The sequence below is a fragment of the Notamacropus eugenii genome, chromosome X (assembly GCF_028372415.1).
Source record: "Notamacropus eugenii isolate mMacEug1 chromosome X, mMacEug1.pri_v2, whole genome shotgun sequence".
Classification (NCBI taxonomy): Eukaryota; Metazoa; Chordata; class Mammalia; order Diprotodontia; family Macropodidae; genus Notamacropus; species Notamacropus eugenii.
In genome coordinates, this window is record NC_092879.1 from 52539419 (window position 1) to 52562879 (window position 23461).

A 23461-nucleotide genomic window follows, 5' to 3' on the forward strand; every position below is an offset into this window, starting at 1 on the left:
TAGCATTTCTACATGGTACTAACAAAAATTGGGAGAATAAGCTAGGAAAAATCCATTGAAAATATCTACAAAATGCATACGCTAGCCGAGTGCTTGCTTACGAAGATATTTAGGATTCATGTAAATACAACTATAAAACACTTGTTAAAGAAATAAAGGAAGATAAATGGAGAGACATTAGATTTTCATGTTTGCATACTATGATAAAAATATGACAATTTAAAAACGACACTACTTGAATTATTTTACAGATTTAGCACTAAACTAACCAAATTACTGATTTTATCATAGACAAAGTGACAGTAAAATTCATTGGAAGAAAAAGTCTAGAATCTCAAGGGAAGTAATGAAGAAAAATGGGCATAGGTCACCAAATCTCAACCTCTTAAACTCAAGCAGTAATCATCAAAATTAGTTTGTATTGGTTAAAAACAGAAAAATACACAGCAGGTTGGACAAAATAAGCAACACCAATCCAGGCCATTACAAGAAGTATCTCCTGGGCACCAATTACATGCAAAGGCATTGTGCTAGATAATGGGAATACAAAGACAAAATGCAAAATAATCTCTGGACACGAGGAATTTATGGCTAGTGGAGAGTGGAAAGGAGAACACAACTTTTAAACAAATACGTATACATAGTAATCTGAGGAGTAAGGAGGGAATACTAATAATAAGGGAATCGAGAAAAGCTTCCAGTAAGAGGTGGCATATGATCTGAACCCTAAAGCAAGGTAGAAATTGATTCTAAGAGATGGAGGTGATAAGGGACGGTAGAGAGCCTACGTAAGAGTCTAGAGATGAGAAATGAAGTTCTGAGTTTGGGAAATAGCAGGCACGTCTATTAGGCTAGATTGTAGACTGTGAAAGGGAGGTAACATTAAGCTTCAAAAGATACCCTAGATCCATCGCCACAAGTGTTCCACTTCCATGTTCGTGAATCCTGATCATAATCCTTTATCATTCCATCTTTCCTGTGCCTCAGAGTCCCTAATCTTGTTTCGTCCTCATCATGACATCCAATCCGTCCACCCTTTAGTTCTTTCCCAGGCTATTACCCCTACACTGGCTACATTCTCCTCCCTTTCCTACCCTAACCCATCAGTGGACCAATTCAACTCTACGCTATTCTCTACTTTGAATCTCCTATGGCTAATCACGCCTCACCAAACCCTAAGCCCAAACCCAAATTCTTTTTACCATCTATCTCCTTCATTGATATTTATGTGCTGCTAAATGGAGCTGGAAGAAATCATGAAACTATGCTGATTACACAAAATTCATATTATCTAATTATATCTATTATTTGCTACAAATTTATGTTATCTAATTTCAAGTAGGCCCTTACTACAGCAAGGCAGTCCTTTTTCTCCCCAGTTCACCATTTTACTTTCCATAGTAGCTGTTCTAAAACTTCTCATTTCTCCTCAAGTCTCCCAGTGGTACCCCTTCCCTACCATCTCAGCTGAGGACCTCACCTTATACTTAAGTGAAAAATTAGGCCATTCATTGAGAGCTCTAGCTTTTCTCCTCTTTATTTCACATCACTTAGCCATAATTCCCTCTATCTCCTTCATTCCAGTCTTGGATGTAGAGATGGCAGTTCACTTTGACAAGACTAACTGCTCTACAAAGACCCTTGATCTCATTCCCTCACATCTTTTCCAACAGATTGCCTCTGCTCTCACATTCCCACTGTCCATTACCAGCTGTACTGGCCTTACTTGCTGTTCCTCACACATAACATTCCTTCTTCAGTTTCTGTATCTTTGAGGTATCCTTCTCATGCCTGGAATATTCTTCTAATCTAGGGAGGAATACACCTACATTTTTTAGTTTCCCTGTCTTCCTTTGAGACTCAGCTAAAATCCCACTTTTTACAAGAGGCCTTTCCCAGTCCTACCAGCTGCTAGTACCTTCCTCTCTTAAGATTATCTTCCCTCTCCTCTATACCTAGTTATACATGTATGTACCTGGCTAATTACATATTAAAATGTGACCTCCTTGGGGGCAGGAGTTGCTTTTGCCTTTGGGGGGGGGGGTATCTCCAGCATTTAGCACAATGCCTAGGACATACTAAGTACTTAAATAAGTAATTTTAAAAAAATTGATGGTTAACTATTTTTTTCCTAATGTGGTCATGATTCTTTAGTCACTTACTTTGGAGATTCTTGAAATGTGTGACCACAGACGTGGTGATATGTCTTGCTATCTGGTTGATTTCAGATGGACCTAGTTCATAATCAGCAAAAGTAATGACTTCAAATGTTTTCAAAGTTTCTATTTTATCTGCCCTTGGAAATGTTTTGTTTTCCCACTTTTCAAGTAAAGTATAATCTTTAATTCCATGAGATATTGCCTTTCCAAGGCCTTTTAATACTTTTTCTTTGGCAGATTGGAGTCTTTTTTCCCATGTTCTAAGCAGATTACTTCTCTCGTCCTGATATACAGATTGTGAGGAAAGAGTGGATAACGATTGTGACTTTGATAAGAAAAATGGTTTGATTGTCTCTACGTTGCTCCCCATTTCACGTGCCTGAGTCCCCAGGCCAGAACAAGCCAGAACAGTATTGACAATATTTTCAGCAGCAAGACATATTTTTAGTGGACTAACAGTTGTATGTCTCAATATCTTTGACTCAATATCTGGTTTTAGTTGCTCACAGTGAAATGTTCTTGGTTCCTCCTCATTCTCTACCTGGCCCACAAATGGCATAATTTCTTTCAATACCACATTATCAGGTTCACTGTTTTTCTTGAACAATTTTTGTAAGACACTCCCTTCTGGAAGAGAACTCTTTTGTTGCATGGGATCTTGTTCAAAATAGTTAAAATCGCATCTTCTTGAGGGTTTATTTTGCCCTTCTCTTCTACTTGAACTTGGTCCTGGTTCCGATTCAGGTGTGCCCACTGTGCTTGAAGTTCTAGAAGTGTCTCCTGCAGAGTATCTGGCATATGAGGTAAGATTAGATGAATTCCTATTATATTTTCCTAGTTCTTCCTCTGAAAAAATCACCATACCAGGCACTTGAAAAGGTGGAATGCTTTCCCGAATAGTGACTTCTTTTAACTTGCTATTGGACATTTTCATGCTAGCTGCCACTTCAACTCGGTGAACAGTATAAGTATTTTCAGCTCCTCTAACTGGGCTTTCCTTAGGTATATTTTCAAGCACAGAATCACTGAAATGAACACACTGATCTATTAAGTTACTAATGATTTCACTTGCTATCATGTTTTCTTCTAAGATGTTAATTGGAGATTGGTCCACTTGGTTGATTTCTTTGTCTAGCTTGCACTTAATTATACTTAGCATGTCATTAACAGTTTTAATTGCATAAGCACGCAGTTGTGAATGGAACGAATGAACCTGGAAAAGTGTTTTCTGTATGTTTTCCTTTGTGATAATACTACTTAACTTTGATTCATCAGGAATATCATTCAATGGTTGTAATTTTGGCAATATTCTCCTATTAAGTGGTCTCTGTTGGGCAGGATAAAAATTTTCAATAGGTATTTTCAAAATTTCAGAAAATTCATATTTAGAGATATGTTTAAATTGCAAATCTACAAATGCTTCCAAGGTATGTAACACATTCTCAACAATCTCTCTAGCAATTCTGCTATTAGAACTCAGAGAGGTCTGATCCTTCAGTTTTGTACTGTAGAAAGGTACATTGCTTAAGAGCTGTCCAGTTGGGGAAAAATATTTAGTCCTAGAATTAATCTGCTCTTTTTTTCTTGCTAGAATTTCCTTGTTATCAGAAATTGGCATCTCAGTCAAAAAACATAACTGTAATTTTTCAAACAGAATTTCAACAATTTCTCTGCCAAACAAATTAATTTGTGCGTTGGCATCATCAACACTAGCAGGTGTTCTTTTAAAATTATTACAGAAAATGCTTTCACAAGCCTCAATAGGGGGCATCTTCAGGAGGGAAACGGAACATTCTAACTCTTTCACTTTTATTAAGATTTCACTCAACACATTTTCGGCAACCATTAGTAGCTTATATTTTCCATTTTCCATGTCATTTGAATCTGTTTGCCATCTATCAAACATTTTCTTAAAAATACCTTCTTTAGGAAAAATTTGTTCTAGCTGTGAAGAAACATTCTCTAAGAAAACACAGGCTTGAGGTTTGGAAAAAGACTCTGTACCTGTCTTCCTTTCTGGAAATTTGACATCTTCCAAGTGTGCAGGTTTAATCTGATAAGTGGAGTTATTTGAATCAGAGGAATACAATCCTTGCAAAACTGTATTAACCAGTTCACTTGCTGCTGTGATTTGGTCAGAATTTGGTAAACTTCCTATGTTGATCATCATTTTACTGCATTTCACCTGTTGGAATTCATTTACAATGGTTCCTAGGATGTTACTCACTATATCTTTAGCATAGTTTTTTAGTTCACATATAGGCAACTTTGCTTGCATGGGGGAGGTTTTGGCATCTCCTGTCGATAAGACATGTGAAAGGCTAAGGAAAGACTTGGAACGACTTCCTCTCAATGCTATTTTTTCTTCTATGGGTATTCTGGCCTTCCCTTTTCCCTTAGAATTGCCAGATATTGCCTGGGATTTTGCCTTACATTTATGCACTGAGCTGAGTTTCAAGCTTGTTTTAAAACTGCTCCTAAGACCTGTCTTGGGGCTGGCTTTAGCCACATGTTGCCCGGAAGATGGGACACCATCACATGGGATATCAGAGGGAGAGTACTCCGCTAGGTTCAAGGAAGCAAAAGATATGATCTTATTAAGAACCATTTGCACCAGATCTTCGCCCACTCTCAATGGAGAGCAGTGCAATAAAGTGTCTTCCAACAACATATTTTTAATACTTGAATGACGATAAGTTTGAGGCATTAAGGCCTGAGAAGGTCTCCTTTTTTCTGACAGTTTAGACACACTGAAACATGGTGTTTCTGCCACCAATATATTTTTACTGCCAGTTGCAGCCACTTCTCTCTCTGTTTCACCATTCTCATATATGGATGTGGCGATAATAGAGTACATTTTGCCAAGTACACTATCAACTATGTCATTTGCAACAATACTAATATTGGACTGAAAAGATTTTTTGGGAGCCCCATTTGGTGTCTTCATTTTTGATTCAGATGTAAGGTGAGAGAGTTCATTAAAAGGAGGTAAATGGCTAATGGTTTCCGTTATTCGTTGATTCACCTTATTTAAAACATCTTCAACCGTGCTGAATACTGGGGCAGTTTCTTCCTGTCTGGACTCACCATTCCTCATAAATATTTCTTCCAAAACTGTTCTCTGACTTTCACTTTCAGAACTCAGTGAGCTTTGTTTCAGGGGATGTTTTGAAAGAAGAGATATTTCAGTGCTTTTATCCTGTCTTTCTTCCAATAGCATTTCATTTTGCATAGCTACTTGTAACTTTGAGAAAGACGACCCTTCTTTTGAAGATCTTTTATCACCAAACATCTTTAATAGGTTGTTTACAATTTCACTCGCTATGATATTTTCTCGAAATAAAGCATTATTTGAATAAGAATACATCTTTTGCATCTCTATGTCTAAATCATGTTTTATAATTTTTAATACAGTACTAGCAATTATGTCAGCATACTCCCTAAGATTGGTTTGTGACAGCTGACTTGTAGATATAGTATTTTCTTTGTAACTAGCTAATGAAGTATCTCTGATATTCTGGCCAAGAAAAGCTTTGGTTGTAGGTAATTTCAAGGTCTTCATATTTGACTGGACTTGGCCTGGTGCAAGAAAGTGACCTTCATCCTGTAGATGACTAGAAAGTTCAGTGACAACAAAGGATTTTTCTTTAGTCTGTGAATCATTGCTGATTAAGGAATCTACTCGTTCTGTGGCAAAAGATTCTAATCTATTCAGAATGTTTTTAGTAATATAGTCACATGGATCAAAAAGAGATTCACTGGCATCGTCTGCCTTTGCCACTGGCATTTGCTCATCATCATCATGAGGAGATTTCACCCTTACAACCTTGGTCTTTTTCTTTCCTACATCAGAAAGACCACTTCCTATTTTTTCTTCTGTTATATCCCTAAGAGTGGGAGGCTCACCTTCTGTTTTTGGAATTGCATCACAAAGGGACTTCAGTGGTAAATGTGCCGAAATGGGCTCCTTTATATTTCTGCCAACTATAACAGCAGAACTGAGGTTCTGAAGCACTATGTTCACCATATCACTAGCAATCATGATAACATCTGATTTAGGAATTGAAAATTTGGGGCTGCTGTCATTTGTATATTCAATTGCCATCTCAGGGCTTGCTGTTAGATGTTTAGCATCCACATTATCTTGATGAAGAGTGATTGGGGAAAGTGGGACATGATTCAGATCCAATTTTCTTTCACAAATGTCACTTAAAATATTTTCAACAATACCTTGTATTTGAAATTGAAGTTCTTTTCGATATTCTGTTTTATTAAATAGTTTTTCTACAATGCCTTCTTGAAGATCTGAACTATTATCTTTCTCCAGTTTGTTTTTATCAGATTTGCCTTTGGTAGATACAATATCTAAAACAGTATTAACAACCTGACTTGCAATATTTTCAGACATGACAATGTTATGAGTTACCACGTGACTTTCTGATCCTTTGTCTAGCTCTTGTTTGATTCCTTGCAATATTTTCCTGGCCACTTCTGTTGCATATTTATTTAGTTTAGAAACAGACAGTTGACATGCTGAGGTCATATTTTCTGGTCTGCTACGATCCACTGAAGGATAGGAAATTTCCTCAGTGGGAGAATGGACTTCTTTTGTAGGTAATAACTCTTTGCTTAATGAAGTAGGTTGTTGAGGTGTAGGTAAAGCCCTTGAGATGGTAAGGCTAACTGGAGGATAAAAGAGGGATTTGACTTTAGAAGTAGCAAAAGATTCCAAATTGCTTATGACTGTTTGTACAATATCTTCAACTACTTTGACCTTAGTCAGTCTCTCAACATTGGAGGAGGAATGTAGCTGATGTGATTCTCTATTCAGTGCTGTCGGATACACAGATGTCTTTCTTTGATTACTTTGTTCATGAAAAGGAGCATTGGCTGAAAATGTGATGGTTTTATACCTACTTTTGTTTGCATTTCTTTCTGCCCTGGCGGCAGAGTAAAGCTTTTGAAATACAGTCTTAACAATGTCATCTGCAACAATAGTTACATCTGCTTCAGACACCAAAGTGCCCATAGTTTTATCCATGAATTGAATGAATGTTTTAGTGACAGGTTGCTCTGCAGAGTGAGAAATACCACACAAAGGGGAATGGGAGAAAGGAAGTACATTGAGTTGGTTAACTAAAGCATTCTGGAAAATTTCATTTAAAACATTTCGTATGATTGGCATTACGGGTGACTTGTGTGGTTCTTTCAGTTCCACCTCAATCTTTTTAAAGGTTTTTTCTAAAATGCGTTGTTTAACAGTATCCTTCTTATCCTCATCACCTGATGGCTCTCCCTGTTCCTCTGCTTGTTCAGAGTCTTCCAAAAATGCATCTGATTCAGCACCTCCAGGAAGAAAATTGCCATAGACTGGCTTATATCGGTAATATTCAATATCTCTCTCTTCAGACTCAGGTTGTTGAAATATTCCTGGAGACACAGCATCTAAAATTAAATTGACCAGATTTTTGATCACCACTTTTTCTTGAGTTGGATTACTTACTTTTGTCTCAGAATCCAATGGGTTTCCATTTAGTTCTACCTGAATAGCCTTCAAAATGGCACTTGATACCTTTTTGGCATTTATCTGTAGAGTGGATTGCAGATGATCATCATGAGTTTCCACTTTGGTTGATGTACTGGCTTGTGGTGACAATTCGCCATGGTTTTCACTACTACCTCTAGAACACAAATTTAAATTGGCAAAGCCCTCTAATTTATTAAAAACAGTTTGAAGAATGTCTGAAGCCACCATTTTTAGATTAGTTCTGTGGAATCCTGGAACACTCGCTCTCTGAGAAGGATCAGCATCTTTCATCTTATGGCTAGACTCCTCATTACTGTCTTCCTGGATACTATCAGGTACCATATAAGACATTACATCTGTGCACTTCGCCACTTCCTCCACCACTACAGTAGGATATAGGCTGTCCTCATCTAGATCATCTGAGATTTTCCTACTTTCAGAATTGGGGGGTTTGTGATCCATCTCAGAACATAATTTTTCAAGGATGTCTTCAAGAATGACATTAGAAACTACTTGAATATTAGAATGCAATGCTGGAGTTGCTCTCAAACTCTCATCGGCACATTCTTCATGAACAGATAAATGACTCAAACTAGGGAGCAGAGGTTCTCCCATCATTTTGTTCAACATTTCAAATAATGTATTACCAATTCTTTCTAACACTTGAGATCTGGCTGCCTCGTTGACATTCTTCCCACTAAATACACTATGTAGAACACAAGGGATAACTGGACATTTTTGAGATTGAAAAGGAACCTTCACTTGAACATTAGAGGACTGACAGGAAATTGGCTTTTTATATTGCCCACTTGTTGATCTTCTTTGTACATCAATATAATCAGTTTCAACAAAAGTACCAGGCATTGACATGTGTGATGGGAAGACAAGATCGTTTTTATCAGTACTTCTACCAGATAACATCTCACAAATGCATGTTACCAATGAACTTGCCATAACTTCATCATTGAGATTTGATACAACAGATTCCAGTTCTTTATCAGAAAGAGGAAAATCATCTTCCTCTACAAAGGTTATTGAGGGCTTAGGCTCCCTGGCATTTTTTTTCTTCTTATAGACTTCCAATTGACTGCGAATAGCACCTAAAACAATATTCACAACTTTGGTTGTATAAGCACTAAGTTGTGATCGAAGTTTTGAGGGTGAAGACAGTTTTGAGCGTGAAGGGGCAAGTGTTTGGTCTTTGCTTGAAGGTCTCCGGAAAATTGAAGTTGTTTCATAGCACCGTGGCCTAAAGCACTTTTGCAATTTTGGAAAAACAAATAATTTCAGCTTTTTAAAGATTGTGCGGATGATCTCGTCACTAACATTATCAGCTTCGGGTGCCTCTTCACTTGCTGGAGATTCAAGCCAGGGAGGTTGTGCTTGCTCTATATTGAACAGAGATTTCATCTTCTTTTCACTCTCAAACCATATTTTCAATGGCTCTTTGGGCACCAATGGGGCAAGCTGATGAATTTGATATATATCTTTGATCTCAGGGGGAGTATCTGGAGCATCTATGGAGGACCGATAAAGTAAGGTAGTACTGGAATCTTTTTTAGCATCTGAAATTTGACATGATGAAGCTGTATGAAGTATTTTTAACACTGCATCTGTCATGTCATTAGCCACTACATTGATTTCTGATGTTGAGAACATCTCATTCCTAACTTGGTCCATCCATTCTTCAGGGGACAATCCATGAGGCATTTCAGAGTCAAAAGATGAAGTTTCATTAACATCTGTAAAGCTCATCTGACTAGGGGTCATGGTTATCATTTCTCTGAGCATGTCAGTTAAAATGTCTGTAACAATATTCTCTGATGCTTTCTTTATTTGATATTTTTCATCCTGGCTAAAACCTAACATTTGTTTTTTTGGCTTTACTTCTTCTGAAAGCTTGTCTTCACTTGAAGAAGTTTGTAATTCAGATGGCACTCCCCACTCATGAAATGCTCCTCTGCTATGGGAAGCAGGCTTTGTTGGTGATTTGACTTTTCTCTTGCGTCTAAGACCAGTCACTTCCCTCTTAAACTGTTCTTTCATAGCCTGTTCTCGCAATAGTGCTTTCTGATCTTTGAAAGATGATGAAAGGACACTTTCCACCATTTTGTCTATTTCTTCATTATCATCTTCTGAATAAAAGACCATGCCAGGAACATTAACAGGTGGAAGTGGTTTTCCAAACCTAGGACAAACCTTTGTTGTGCCTGTGAGCCTGTATTCTTCCTTAAGAAGACTAGGGCTTTTCAGTCTGGGATGTTTACTTTGACAAATATCTACTTGCACTTCTTTTTCTACTTCCTCTTCTTCTTCCTCTTCTTCTTCTTCTTCTTCTTCTTCTTCTTCTTCTTCTTCCTCATTCATTTCAGTGAAGATATCATCAAGTAGCTGCAAGACTATTACGGTTTCCTCAGATGCAATTAGTCTTTCATTGTCAAGTTCAGTTTGTATATAACCCAGTATGGTGCCGATTGCTTCTTCAACATAACCAACCACAGAAGACTGTGAAAAAATGTTTGACACTAAGTTATGGATTTCTTCTTTTACGATTACGCAAGCAACATCAGATTCAGTACTATGAACAGGCACAGGCCTAGGCCTAGGCCTAGGCCTAGGCATAGGCATGGGCACAGGCATGGGCATGGGCATAGGCATGGGCTTGGGCATAGGTGTAGCCATAGGTGTAGGTGTAGGCGTAGGCGTAGGTGTTGGCGTAGGCATAGACATGGGCATGGGCATAGGAAAGGGCATAGGCATGGTCACTGTGCTAGTACTGACTTGGGTAGATGCTTCATTATAGTTTTTGGGTGATTTTTCAACATGTTGTTTCTCAACAGTAACTTCTGTTGCTTTTGTTTCTTTTTTCTGAGACAAATCACTTTTCTTGGAAGCTGCAAATGTCATCAACTTTTCTAAAATAACATGCACCATGTCCTCTGCAATGTCGCACATTGGTTCCAGAGAACCAGAGACCATTGCTTGATCTGCTTTGCTAACAAAATGTTCCTTACTGGGAGATAAACCTGGCTTGAAGGTGACTGACAGGTCTTCTTGTGAAAAGATTTCAATGCATTTTTTTTCAACTGCAGACTGCAGCTTATCAAGCATATTTTCAACTATATCTGCCGCTGCTGAGCCGACATCCACTGTGGAGAGCACACTCTCCTTGCCAGTTTCAAGATGGTCAACAAAAACTTCAGCAGTAACGGCAGAGAGAGAGGGAATGGCTTGAGCTAAATCAGATAGTATTTCTTGAAAAATGTTTTCCAAAATCAGTTCCGTTTCTTCTTTTAGGTGACATTTAAAATTAACAAAAACATTTTTTAACTCCTTCATCTCAGTCATAGGTTTTTCTTTTTCTTCTGGGGAATCAGCAGGTAATTCTTCTGTTTCTGTAGTAGCATCCTTCTTCTCACTTGCTTCAACTGGAGATAAAAGTTGACTGTCAGACTTACAGATCTTTGTCTTGGGGGCATCATAGCTCATTCCCATCTGGTTATAATTAAACTGAGTTACAGTTTGTGCCTTACTGTTATATGTTCCTTTCAAGATGGTGGTTTCAATTTGGGTAGGTCTTGATATTTTTGTTACCACAGGCTGCCCTTCTGGCACGGTAGGCAATTGTACTGTCTTTGAGGTGACATCTGTATAACTGATCTTTTTAGCTGAGGCTGCAGAATAAGCTCTATATGCAAACTCGTCACTGCAAGTACTACAGAAACTTGAGCTACCCGAAGAGAGAACCGAATCATCAGATAACGGGTATATATTTGTACGCAACCTTTCTTCATACATTGTGATGGCTGGATACAAAATACTGGTCACTGTAGCTACAACCCAGGTCATTACATTTTGAAGTATGGTATTTAATTCTTCAGCAGATATCTGCAAAGAAAGCAGATAGGGATGGACAGAGAATTAAAACATTCATGGGCTTCATGTGTACAAAGTGACTTACCTTGCACACTCCTCATCACACAAGGTACGCTAGAGGAAGCTAGAATAAATTCACAGTTTAGAAAAGGATTCAGTGTGAAGAGAATCATGGGAGAGGAACTCTGGAGCCTGGACTTAAGTTAGCTCTACTTCCATTTTCTAAAATGAATCTCTCTTATATAATCTATGATTTCTATTCAGTGGCATAGTGGAAAGACTACTGAACTTGAGAGTCTGATAACCTGGGTCTGAGTTCTGGCTCTGCCTTCTACTAGTTGGGTAACTTCACTGAACCTTAGTTTCCTTATTTTCAAGATGGGGATGATAATACTTGAGCCATCCACTTTGCAGGGTTGTTGTAGGGCTCAAAATAAATGACATGCAAAAACACTTTGTAAACTTAGAGGTGCCATATAAATATGATCATTAGCTAAAATGTCTCCACCAAAGTCTTCCTTCTTGGTTCAGAGGTAACCCTGGGTCCTCCAAGACCATAACAGCAGATAGGGCCTACTGAGCTGGAAGGTTTCAAGTACTGGCTAGCGATGGACTGCATGGCTGCTGCCCATGGACCAGGCTGACCAAGTTCAGAGACCCTCATCACCAAGAGATCAACTACTCAATGATATATTTGGGCTACAAGCAACTCAGGAAACCATCTACTGAAGTGTGAGAAAGCTGTAAAGTGTATGAGTGAAGGGAGTACTCAAACAGGTGAAATTACTGAACACTATTATTAGCCAAGTAAACATAATGTTTACCGAATCATACTTTTGCATTATAATGTTGTTGGTGACACAGCAGATAAAGCATTAGACCTGGAGTCAGGAAGACCTGAGTTCAAGTATGGCCTCACTTATTCATTAGTATGGTCATGGGCAAATCATTTGACCTCTATCTGCCTCAGTGTGGTCATTTTTAAGATGAGAATAATAGCAGCACCTATCAGATCTGTTGTGAGGAAAAATGAGATAATATTTGTTGTGTTTTGTAAACCTTAAAATGCTATATAAATGCTAACTATTATTAGAACTGTTATTATACATGGTGTCCCAAAAGTCTTAGTGCAGTTTTAAACTTTTAAATCTTAAAGCTTAAAACTCTACTACAACCTTTGGGATACTGTGTATAAGAAGAAATAAAGCTCTTCCATCTCCAGACCTATAAGAAATCTGAGTTTTTTCACTCTTCTGGGTAAAAGACTTGATTTTTTTTTTGACTCAGTCATTTTAAAGGCAAAAGAATAGGGTTTCTAATGAATTTGGTTTCTCTGCTGTGGTTTAACAAAAAGGGCTTGGCAAGAAAGCAGGGCAAAGAAGCCTGGGCAATGCCTCTTAAAGCTACAATCCAAACTTCCCTTGAAAGTATGAATAAGGAGGACATTTCTTTTCAACTTATATATTCTAGCATATTGAGGAGGCTTCCTGCCATCATGGAGAGGTCCCATGTGGTCAGGTGACTTGTAGTTAAGAGCCTGTCTGGCTGAGGTAAGACAGGAGGGCCTAGATGTGTGACTCTGTGGCCTCTGCAGTCAGGTGCCTGGCATCCTTCTGCTTGCCTGTACCAAGTCGTTCAGCACACATCCACTCATATGTATCTGTATATGTAGAATTATATATATTTGCTTAAATACACATGTACTTATACATGTATACCCTATACGTCCACATCTGTATCTAGATCTCTAGTCCTATGCACCTGTAGATGGATCTGAACAAGCCTGGATGCCTCTGGGTCAAACAACAGATCAAAAAGGCAGCCTAAGTTTTCCAAATAAAAGGTAGTTCGTGAGAATAGAAAATTAGGTTGGTAGAAGTTGGGGACTAGGACCCTTCCTGGTCCTCTTCTGTTCATTTAGTCTGGGCTGCAGTTGGGAGAACATGCTTGCTCAGTGGCCAGGGGGACTCAGCTCACTGTGGCCCAGCTATAGAAGTGGGGGCAGAATAAAAATAAAATATAGACTGCTTGATTATTAAGGCAAAGAAAGTTCCAGTCTGGATTTGGGTAGTTGAACAGGGGCACCTAGAACCAAGGAATTCCAAGAGAAAATAAATTTCTCAGCTGGATGACACCAAATTCTTTCTCTGCTCTACAGACCTATACTCACCTACCTGCATATATTTTTGATTTTCATAAGTCCTGATGCTGAAAAGCCCATTTTGGGGGAGTGTTTTTAAGGCTCCCAAATCTTCCAGGCATTTTGTAGTTATTTGGAATGCAACTTTCCTTTCTATTATTTCCTCCCGGATTTTGTTATTACATAGAAATATCGTTGGGTTTTGCAGGCTTATTTTGTAGCTGGCAACTTTGCTGAAGCTATTAATTGCCTCAACCAGTTTCTTTACTGATTTCCTAGGATTTTTAAGTATCATGTCATCATCAAAGAGGAATCATTTTGTCTCCTCTTCGCCTAACATTAAGCCTTTGATTTCCTTCTTTTACCTTATTGCTTTTGCTAGCATTCCTGGTCAAATAACAGTGGGGAGAGTGGGTGCCTGAGAGAGTCTTGTTGTACATGGCTTACTTTGACTATGGATGATAGCAGAGAGATAAACTTCAGGAAAGAATCTAAAGCCCATGCATGGAGTTCACCTCCCCAGGCCCCAATTTCTTCACCTGTAAAGTGTGGATAACAGTATTTATGATATAGACTTCACAGGGTGTTTTTAAAGACCAAATGAGCTAATGGATGGAAGCATCATGTAAATCTTAAATTGGCACATAGCAGTTATTATTAGTAGCCTACAATAGGGTCATGTGATTTGGCTCTGAACCAAAAGCTCCCAGGATATTTTATCATCTGCTGTGCTGCTGGATGTTATTGTGTATGGAAGAACTGTGTGGGCCAATGTACTTGTCTTGTATGACTATACTCTAAAAGGAACATTCCTAGAGGTAAATCTGCAAAGTGCATGGAGAAAGCCAGATGGTTATAGGAATCTCCCCTTACCAGACCTGGGGAATTAAAGATAATCTTGTTTTCTAAATTCCAGAGGCAACAGAGGGCAGACCTACACTGAGGTTCTCAGACTGGCTATACAGAAAGCAATATGAAACAGACATATTCCTAAAAAGTTGTGGGTGAAGTGAAATTTGAAAAATAAGAATTCTCTTTTCCCACTGACTGCCATTATGAAATATGATGGCTTTGTATTTCCTTAAAGATAAAAACTAAGCTTTTGGCACCAGCATCTGTCATTGTGTAAGGATGTCTTGTGTGTTTATATCAGGTGTGTGTGGGTGGGGCGTGGGATGGGTCTGTAAAGATGTCAGAATGGATGCTGCTCCCTTGTCTCTCTTTCTCTTTCCTGACTCAGGATTTAGGGCTCATAACATGAGGCTACTTGGCATTTCCTGATCCCAGTCCCAACTTCAAGCAACAATAGCTTACATTTATAGAGAGTGTTAAAGTTTACAAAATTATTTCCTCCCAACAGTGTTGGGTGATGGGTAATAGAAGTATCATGATTCCTAAATTTCAGACTGAGGCTTCAAGAGTCTAGGTTAACAGCCTACCTAGTGACATAACACAGACATGGCGGAGATGGGCCTGGAACCCAGATCTTGTGGCTCCAAATCTAACATTATCTTTCCACTATTAGATGTTGCCTTTTCTGGACAATCTTGCCCATATCCCTCTGAAACTTGAGATCGGAGTAGACCCAGGCATTGTGGCCTATTTGTCAGGGAATTCTCCAGGATAGGCTGAGCATCGGATACCAAGGAGCTGTTATAGTCTGCAAAGATGTTAGCTTCCTGGCATGAGGTCAGGGTGTGCTTTGGACATCTGATGGCTGTCAGGTCCCTTAAACCTTCCTAGAGTCCCCATGGCTTCTCTTAAGAAGTGGCATATCTCTTTCCTAACATGATATTGGTCCTCTGCAAACAAACTTCATCTCTTTCCAGCAGCAAGAGTTGTTCTGAACAGAGGGAGAGAAACTTGAGTAACATCTGGATAGAGGGGAGACTAAATGACTGTCATGAATGAGGTGATCTGCTGCTTCACTTTTTACAGTATAACCCAACAGAAAATCAAATTGCCACCTTGTTTTCTCCAAACATTTTTTCATACATACCTTTTCTTGTAGCCTGTTTTGCAGGAGCTGATGTTGCCTGAAAAGCAAAGGATCATTGTTGAGTTTTTTGCTTCAGTGACCAAAAAGCTAGACATCTTCCTTCCAAAGTCCTCATTATTGAATCTAAGGCTTGTCTTTATATTTGGGAGAGTGTTAGATGTTCACAAAGAAGAGAAAAAACTTCTTTCTCAAGGTCCCTCTTGCCCTGTCAAGTAGATTTGGGTCTCTGTGGTAGACAATTGCTGTTCAGGCCACTGTGTAGGCGATATGGGGAATCCAGCCACTCTGCCAATGCCATACCCTGAACCCTGCCCCCCCCCCCCAACTAGGTCTGGCTCCTCCTAACGAAGAACACACAGAAATGGTTTGCCATAGGGATGAGATGTTCCCTTAAATTCCACGGGGCTCTGATGGGGTGCTTGGTTGCAGGTACTTGGGCCCCAATTCTAAAATCACATTTCTCCCTAGCCTCAAAATACTATCTCAGGCAGTTTCTCCCCAGCCCAAGGATACAGGCTGCCCTAGCAACAGCTGTTATCTCCCTTCCTGCTGTAGTAGCCAGATGCACCTATAGAACTCATTAGTTTGAACCAGTTGTGTACTGGCTTAACAGGCTGTGCACTAGGTCATAACATAGGACATTTACTACTCACTGACCAATCATGTATCCTAGGCTTGGACATACCTATACTCCCTTACATTTATCTTGTCTAACAAGACATTGATGAGAACAACCTGGTTTTTCTGAGCCAGCCCTGACCCCTGGTTGACTTAGAGACATTTCAGACCTAAAACCACACCTCCCTTGGGCTATTTCCTGATGAATTCTGGGTAAAATATCTGTGCAGTAGATACCAAAAGTGCATGTTCCTTTAAGAATTGACCACTCCTTAACTACTCCCTAATCCCACCCCAAAACACCCAGGTAGCATATTTGGCACAAGTGATACTATAGAATATCCTATATAAACTTTCCCTGTACCCTTTAAGGTTGCAGGTTCCCTAAGAACTCTTAGCCATTGAAAAGTGTAATAAATCTTTACCTTGACTTCAACAATGCTTGAGTCCGTGAATTCTTCTGCAGATGACCTGCCCCCGGTACCCTGGTCTTTGTGGGGGTCTCAAACCCCCCCTTCCAGCCCTCATCAGTTCCACCATAGCATTTGATGAATGCAACAACTTTTACCTTGTATTTGAGTGATATCCTGTTTCACATCTGGAAAAGTCTACCTGCTTGCTCTCCCTTGTCCCAACTCTTGAAATTCATTCATCCCACTCCCAACTCAAAAAGTTTCTAACCTTTCCTCCAATTAGAAATCTCATTTCTTATATCCTGTTAATTGTTTTCTTTTAATGCCTAAAAATCTCTCTCTCCCTGTATTCAGGGTCCCGGTTTGTTATGTCATTGGCATGCATTGTTTTAATAAACTGATATGCTCTTAAGCTCAAACTTTTGTTTCCTCATTTATTTCAGATTTCACCATGACAGTTTTTGGTGAAGCCAGCCAAACTGAGAAAGAACTCCAACCCCCAGGATTGCATATTCATTTTTATGGAAGACTGCCCTGGAGGTAGGACCCCCCTCTCGATTTCAATTCTTTTGAGCCAAGGTAAAGTTTACCCCCACACTGCTGCGGAAGACATATTCTGTTTAAGGGGACAATGAGTTTTGGTAATAGTAAAATACCAAAGGATTCCTCCTTGGAGAAATTTCTTTTGTCATGAAACCAGGGGACGAGCTCATTGTTAAATTGACACCCCCACCTTAGAGAAATTCTCATTGACCTCGAAACAAGTATAGATTCCCATACAAGAGTGAAAGAGGCAGCTAAAAGATAGAGCTCTCATATTATGCTAAAATATATAAAATCCAAATGGGTCCCAAAATTTACACGACAGGATCTTTAATCACTGCAAATTTTGGAAAATTGTGCACACTGTTTTCTGTCTTATCATTTTGTCTGTTTTTATGTCTTTGTAAAATGCTCAGAAAATAATCTTTGTTGTGTGTCATGTTTGGTGTTTGTAGATTCTGCTACCTTGAAAACATTTCTTAGGGGAAAATGCAGCCAGCCAGGAAAACTGCTGAAAAGTTGCAGCCAAAGAGTTTAGTATACTGGGAAAGATGAATAAAGTTTCATTCACTCATTCAGCAGTTTCCCCAAACTTCTGTAATCTGATGCTAACCTCTGTCCCAGTAATCAGGACTTAACTCCTACTTTAGGTTTTCAACAAAAGATTAGGTTACAAAGGAAAAAAGACCTTCAATATTCTTTCTCTGTTATTTCAGCCCTGGTCACCATGGAGTTACAGAGATAAAATCAAAGAAAAGATAACTTTTTCCTAGTTTGTAGGAATTTGTGGCATTATATATGAATGAAGACTGCAAATTATAGTAACTGCTAAAAATATCTTAGTAGATGTTGGAAGTTTGGAGATTAAGGAGATTGGAAATTAATCATTAAGGAATTTGGAGATTAATCATTTTAAGATTTCAGGGGAGAACTACTGGGATTTAGGGTAATTCCAAGAACTCATTCGTTTCTCTTTATCCAATCGGATAAGTCACTTAGCAGATGCCAAACACATCTTAGTGAGTTTTGGGGTATCACTCTGTAGAATTTGTTTTAAGGAAAAATAAGAATTATGTAAAAATTTTAGGAGTAAACAGCACTTAGATTCCTTTTTCTCTGACGATGATAAATGAAGGAAGGCAGCTAGCCAGTTTGAAAGTAATCCCAGAGGGAAGAAAATAATTGGTATGAAGTTCACATTTTAAATTTATCTACAACTTAATAGGCATGTCTTATGAACCTTTTCTTGACCATGTTTAAATTAGGGAGCAACTTAAAAATGAGAAAAATTTAATTAAGAAATGGAAAGGGTGATTTAAACTGAAGAGGGATCTGTGTGAAGCGACCACTCACTCCTCTTCCACCATTGCCTGGACCTAGACCTTGGATTCATGGTGATGGGAAATAGGGAAAGTGACCATGAATTGGAAATATCTTTCGGGAACACTAAAGTAGAACTTTCAAAGCATTACACAACAGAACTGTTTAGGTAAACTAGAAGCAAAATCACCAAAGAAAATTAGAAAAAAACCATTAGGTTTCTCTCAGGAACCTAAAAGGGTAACACTACTGCAATTAATTAGGACTGTGCAAAATTTTGTGCTGAATTGCACAATAAAATAAAGATTAGTTATTTAAATAATTTGGGATATGGTTAGGAAATATAGCACTCTGCTCCTCAAAGATTATTCTGGGGGTATATTCACCAGTCTTTGGAATCTCATGAGCTCCAAAGCAAGGGGATGGGAATACAAGGCTGCCACTTGGAATAGTTTAGGATTAAAACTGAAAAGCCTCAGGGAGAGGGAGGATGAGGCCAGGTTACGAACATGAAAGGAACTGATTTGACTCTTTGGGTGATTTTTGAAAGAAAATAAATTAAAAGTTTATGGAAAGATCAAAGTGCTACCATGAACCTTTGTAAATGAGCTGTTAACTCTGAGCTCTAAATTTGAAAGCACAAGTGACTAATAGCCCTGGGAAATTGAGATTTTGATATTGTGGTTGTAAATCCAGATTTCATTTGGTTGAAATTTATCCTGTAACTAAATTATGGTGTGGTGAAATGTGATCTCATATTAATTGTGGCATTAAATGCAAAAAAAAATGCTGGAAAAATGCAAGGAAGCCTGAGTTACATTCCTGTCTCAGAAATTTATTAGCTGTGTGATCTTAAGAAAGTTATTTTATCTCTGTTTATCTCAGTTTGCTGACCCATAAAGAGGAACATAATGGAACCCAGCTCCCACCGTTGTTATAAGGATCAAATGATATGATTGTGAAATACTCAATTTGGTGCCTGGCTTATGGTAAGTACTATATAAAGTTGACTATTTCATTGGATGTAATTGTTCCATACTTGATAACTTTATACCAGGTTTTTGATGTGATTAATACGAATTGCCAAAGGTAATAAGGTCAATGATTTTCTGTGCAAGATATTTTAGGAAATACATTTGGTTGAATCGATGCCTTCTGACTGGTAAAAATTTTTGTTTCATGTTTTAAATACATGATATTATGTCAGAAATGCTGCTAGACAAATACCTCCTCTTTTAATCTGGATGCCCTTAAATTACAAACTGAGCTATTAATATAATGTGATAAAAACAGATATATGAGAACTGTTAAATGCTTAATGGGTCACATTTTGTTTTAAAACAGAGAATCATAATTGACTGTTTGGGAAAAAGTTGCACAGACTCTTTAAGATATTCTTATCTGTGAGGTCCCTTGAGACTTTGTATTCAGGAAAGAGTCATAAGATCTTATCAGCCCTACTGACTGAATGTTGCAAAATCGAAATGACTAAAGTCTGAGAACCTAGAACTGAGAAAATAGGATCCCCTCTCCCACTCTTTGTCAAAGTGGAGAATTCACAAGTTTACTATAGGACAAAATGAGTTTTCATTGTTAGCTATCACTTATAAAAATTATGAAATGTACAGTGCGGTTTAAAGCTGTGACTTCAATACATTATGTCAACTATCATGTATTTGCTGTGTATCTGAAACTCCAGAATGTGGTTAGTTTTAATTTATCAGTAATGGATAATTGAAAAGTAATGACATGTAAGTGTTAGGGAAACATGAGAAAACTAATAATATTCAAGCCTGTTAGAAGTGAGCCCATCTAACAAGCCCCAGCAGTGAGAAACATGCTCACCTTAAACAAAGAACAATCCCTGTTGTGAAATCAGGAAAGCTTTTATTCATTTTTACGTCCATTCCCCCTGAATGGACGGGTAGCCTCCCCAGGAAGGTTACAGGATGACTACAACACATTTAGAAAAAGGGGGCTTCTTATATTATTTTTTGAACTTTGGCTCTCCCTCTATACTGTCCCCTGGCCATGTGACTTTACGTTCTCCTCTCTAATAGGCCCTTCATTAGTTTCTGACCTCCAATCTGTCCATGCTAGGTCCCAACCCTTCTCACCTAGGAATGTGGCCAACAGAACTTTCTTGTTTACCACACAGCCTATACTCTGATTAGTATAATTTTGTAATTTGAGGTAAAAACTCTTGGGGATATAATTTGATTACAGGGATGGCTGAAGTGCCCATTAAATCAACAGTTCAGCAGTAAAGCAGAAAATGGCATGTAGTGCAGTCCATTGCAGGTAGATGTCTGTCCCTGGGAAAAGCTGAGGGGGGTGACCTTGGTATGGTTTAAGGTAATATCCTCCTGACTCCGTTTCTCCATTGTGCTATTTCTTTTCTGAACAGAAAATTTTACTACCTGGCTAATTCTGAACGTATGGTACCCTGTGAAAAATATGGACATATGGATTGCCTGTCAGATATGACTTGTGCCTAGAATCAAACAAAACGAAGGGAGTTTTTCCTCTGTTATGGTAGACGTCAAGTCATTCTGTGCCCTTGAAAGGATGAGTCTTGACATTGTTGCAAAAACTTGGGAGTCTCCTTTTCCTTTCGTAGCAAATTTCCAAAAATCAGGTCAGGCGAGCAGTGGAGGTTTTGTAAGTACAATACTAAATCCATTAATTAATAGATTAATACTGGAATATTTTTGAGCTACTACAATAAAATGCAGGTATGAAAAATCTTATAATTTTCATCTATATTTTTGGCCAAATTATAATATAGTGATGATATCCTCCCAAGACAAATTAGACAAAATAATAAAACAAGGATGTAATAATATATAAGTTTTCTAATTAAATGGAATAGTAAAATTTGAGGAACAGGAATAGACTTTTCTTTAAGAACTACATACACATGCATATGATTGACTTCTAAATGTTTCTAATTGGAAATTCAGGCTTTATGTTTTAGTAGTAAGTTCTCAAAACTGGATTGAGGATTTAATATATAAAGTTGTATTGATAATTGTAAAGTGAAATAATTTTCCCATTTGAAAGTATGTCTAATAATTTTAAAAGACAGAAGGTTCTGACCTTCATGATTGTTTTTAGATTCTTATATCAAGGAGGGGATTGAGGTAAAGATAAAAACAGCAAGGGGTATATAGAAATTCTCTAAAGTCTCAGGTGAATTATGGGTTCTAACTTGATGTTCTTATAGCTCTGTTGTTAGTAGGATCAACTCTATAAGGCTTGAACTGGTTTTCACCAAATGAACTAGTTACTGGAAAACAAAATTTAGGAGTTGTACTAAGTTTTATTAAGTCTTGTTATTGGCAGATTTTAGCAGAATTATTTAGGAATTTCTGTAAATGACTTGAAACCGAAGAAGCATAGCCCCTTCAGAGCTGTCCTGAGACAGCTATTGGTCTATTCCCAAATGCCCAAGATATGTCCAGGGACTAGAGGACTACATGGGGCATCTGGGACTGAATACAACATGTGATGATTAAATGGACATTGGGAGTGAGGTTACTAGGTTACAAGGAGACTTGATGTTATTTGAAACTGATGATCACCATTGTATTGCTTTGGCTTTTCTTTGTTTCATTGTGTTTATGTTTGTTGAGTTTTCTTGGTTACTTTGGTGACATGTAAATCTCCCCTCTCAAAATTAGTCCATTTAGCGTACCTGTACAAGCTATTTAACAAGATTTGTATATCATCGTAATTGTTCTTAAATTCTGTGTTAGCTGTTGTACTAAACTATGTAAGAAGATGCTTCCCAGTGGTCTTTTCTTGGTATATAATGTTGATGGTAAGCATGAGCACATTAAAAATCTTATAAATTTGGCTTATAAATAAGTGATCTGTTGGGGGAGTGGACTAGCCTCCTCAGCAATGAATCAAAGAGGGAAATTAAAAGAATGATGGGACTTGTGTAAACCAAAGTGACTTCATCTTGTAAAACTGACTTCATTTTGAGACCTAAATAACATTTTCCTGTAAATTCCACCTGCTTGCTAATCATGGGATTGAGTGACATTCTGTTTCACATCTGGAAATATCTGCCTGCTTACTCTCCCCTGTCTCAACTCTTGAAACTCATTTATCCCCCTCTCAACTCAGAAAGCCCTTAATTTTTCCTCCACTTAGAAATCAGATTACTTAATCTTGTATCCTGATTTATATCCTGTTAATTGTTTTCTTTTAATGTATAAAAAATATCTCCCCCTGCATTCAGGGTCCAGTGCCAAGCTGAAGAATCCTGGTCCCGATTTGCTACGCAACTGGTATGCCTTGCTTAAGAAATCAATATGCTCAGAAGTTCAAACCTTTGTCTTCTCAGTTATTTCAGATTTTACCCATAACAAAAGTCACACTAATTTTGTTCTTTACTTACGTATTTGAGAGAACATGAGAAAGGAAGGCTCTTTGGGATGGTTGCCCTAAAAAAAAGATTCATTATTTACTTGTAACATTCAGAGAGAGAAAAAGAGAGAGAGAGACAGGGAATAAATATTTCTTGGTCCCAGGCCATTTGAAAATATAAGAGCAACTCCCAAAGTGGGTATTTATACTTCTTCTGGGAGGCAATGTGAATGTGTTAATTATTAATTCATCTACTTGCTCAAAGTTTGGGTAGTTCTCCATGTGTTTCCTTTCTGTCTTCCCACTCAAATATTGTCTAGCTTAATTATAAGTTCCCAGAAGGCAGGAAGTGGCTTCTGTCAATTTGCTTAGGATATTAGTTTGCAAAACTCTACAGGTAGACAGGGGCTGAATAAATAGTTTGGGATAATGGTGGTGATAATATAAGCCTCTACAAAGAACATGTATGCAGCCATACAGTGATGATGG

General features: G+C 38.1%; 2 protein-coding genes across 9 annotated transcripts in view; one reads left to right on the forward strand and one right to left on the reverse strand.

Annotated features, from left to right (window-relative positions):
- LOC140515491 (uncharacterized) overlaps positions 1-23461 on the forward strand; it is a 497421-nt gene that overhangs the window by 440102 nt on the left and 33858 nt on the right. For 3 of the 4 annotated variants that reach the window (XR_011971047.1, XR_011971045.1, XR_011971046.1), the window contains exons 21-23: positions 17176-17272; positions 19481-19584; positions 21003-22893. The gene's annotated coding sequence lies outside the window, so the exon portion shown is untranslated. Of the gene's footprint in view, positions 1-17175; positions 17273-19480; positions 19585-21002; positions 22894-23461 lie in introns of those variants that run through there. The other variant, XM_072626239.1, reaches the window with a different exon arrangement.
- Positions 1-23461, reverse strand: part of LOC140515481 (fibrous sheath-interacting protein 2-like) — a 100576-nt gene that overhangs the window by 32801 nt on the left and 44314 nt on the right. For 4 of the 5 annotated variants that reach the window (XM_072626194.1, XM_072626193.1, XM_072626191.1 and 1 more), the window contains 3 exons: positions 23004-23049; positions 15702-15738; positions 2163-11574 (listed from right to left, as the gene is read on the reverse strand). In XM_072626194.1, the coding sequence (XP_072482295.1) occupies positions 2163-11574; positions 15702-15738; positions 23004-23049 (9495 nt within the window). Of the gene's footprint in view, positions 1-2162; positions 11575-15701; positions 23050-23461 lie in introns of those variants that run through there. The other variant, XM_072626197.1, reaches the window with a different exon arrangement.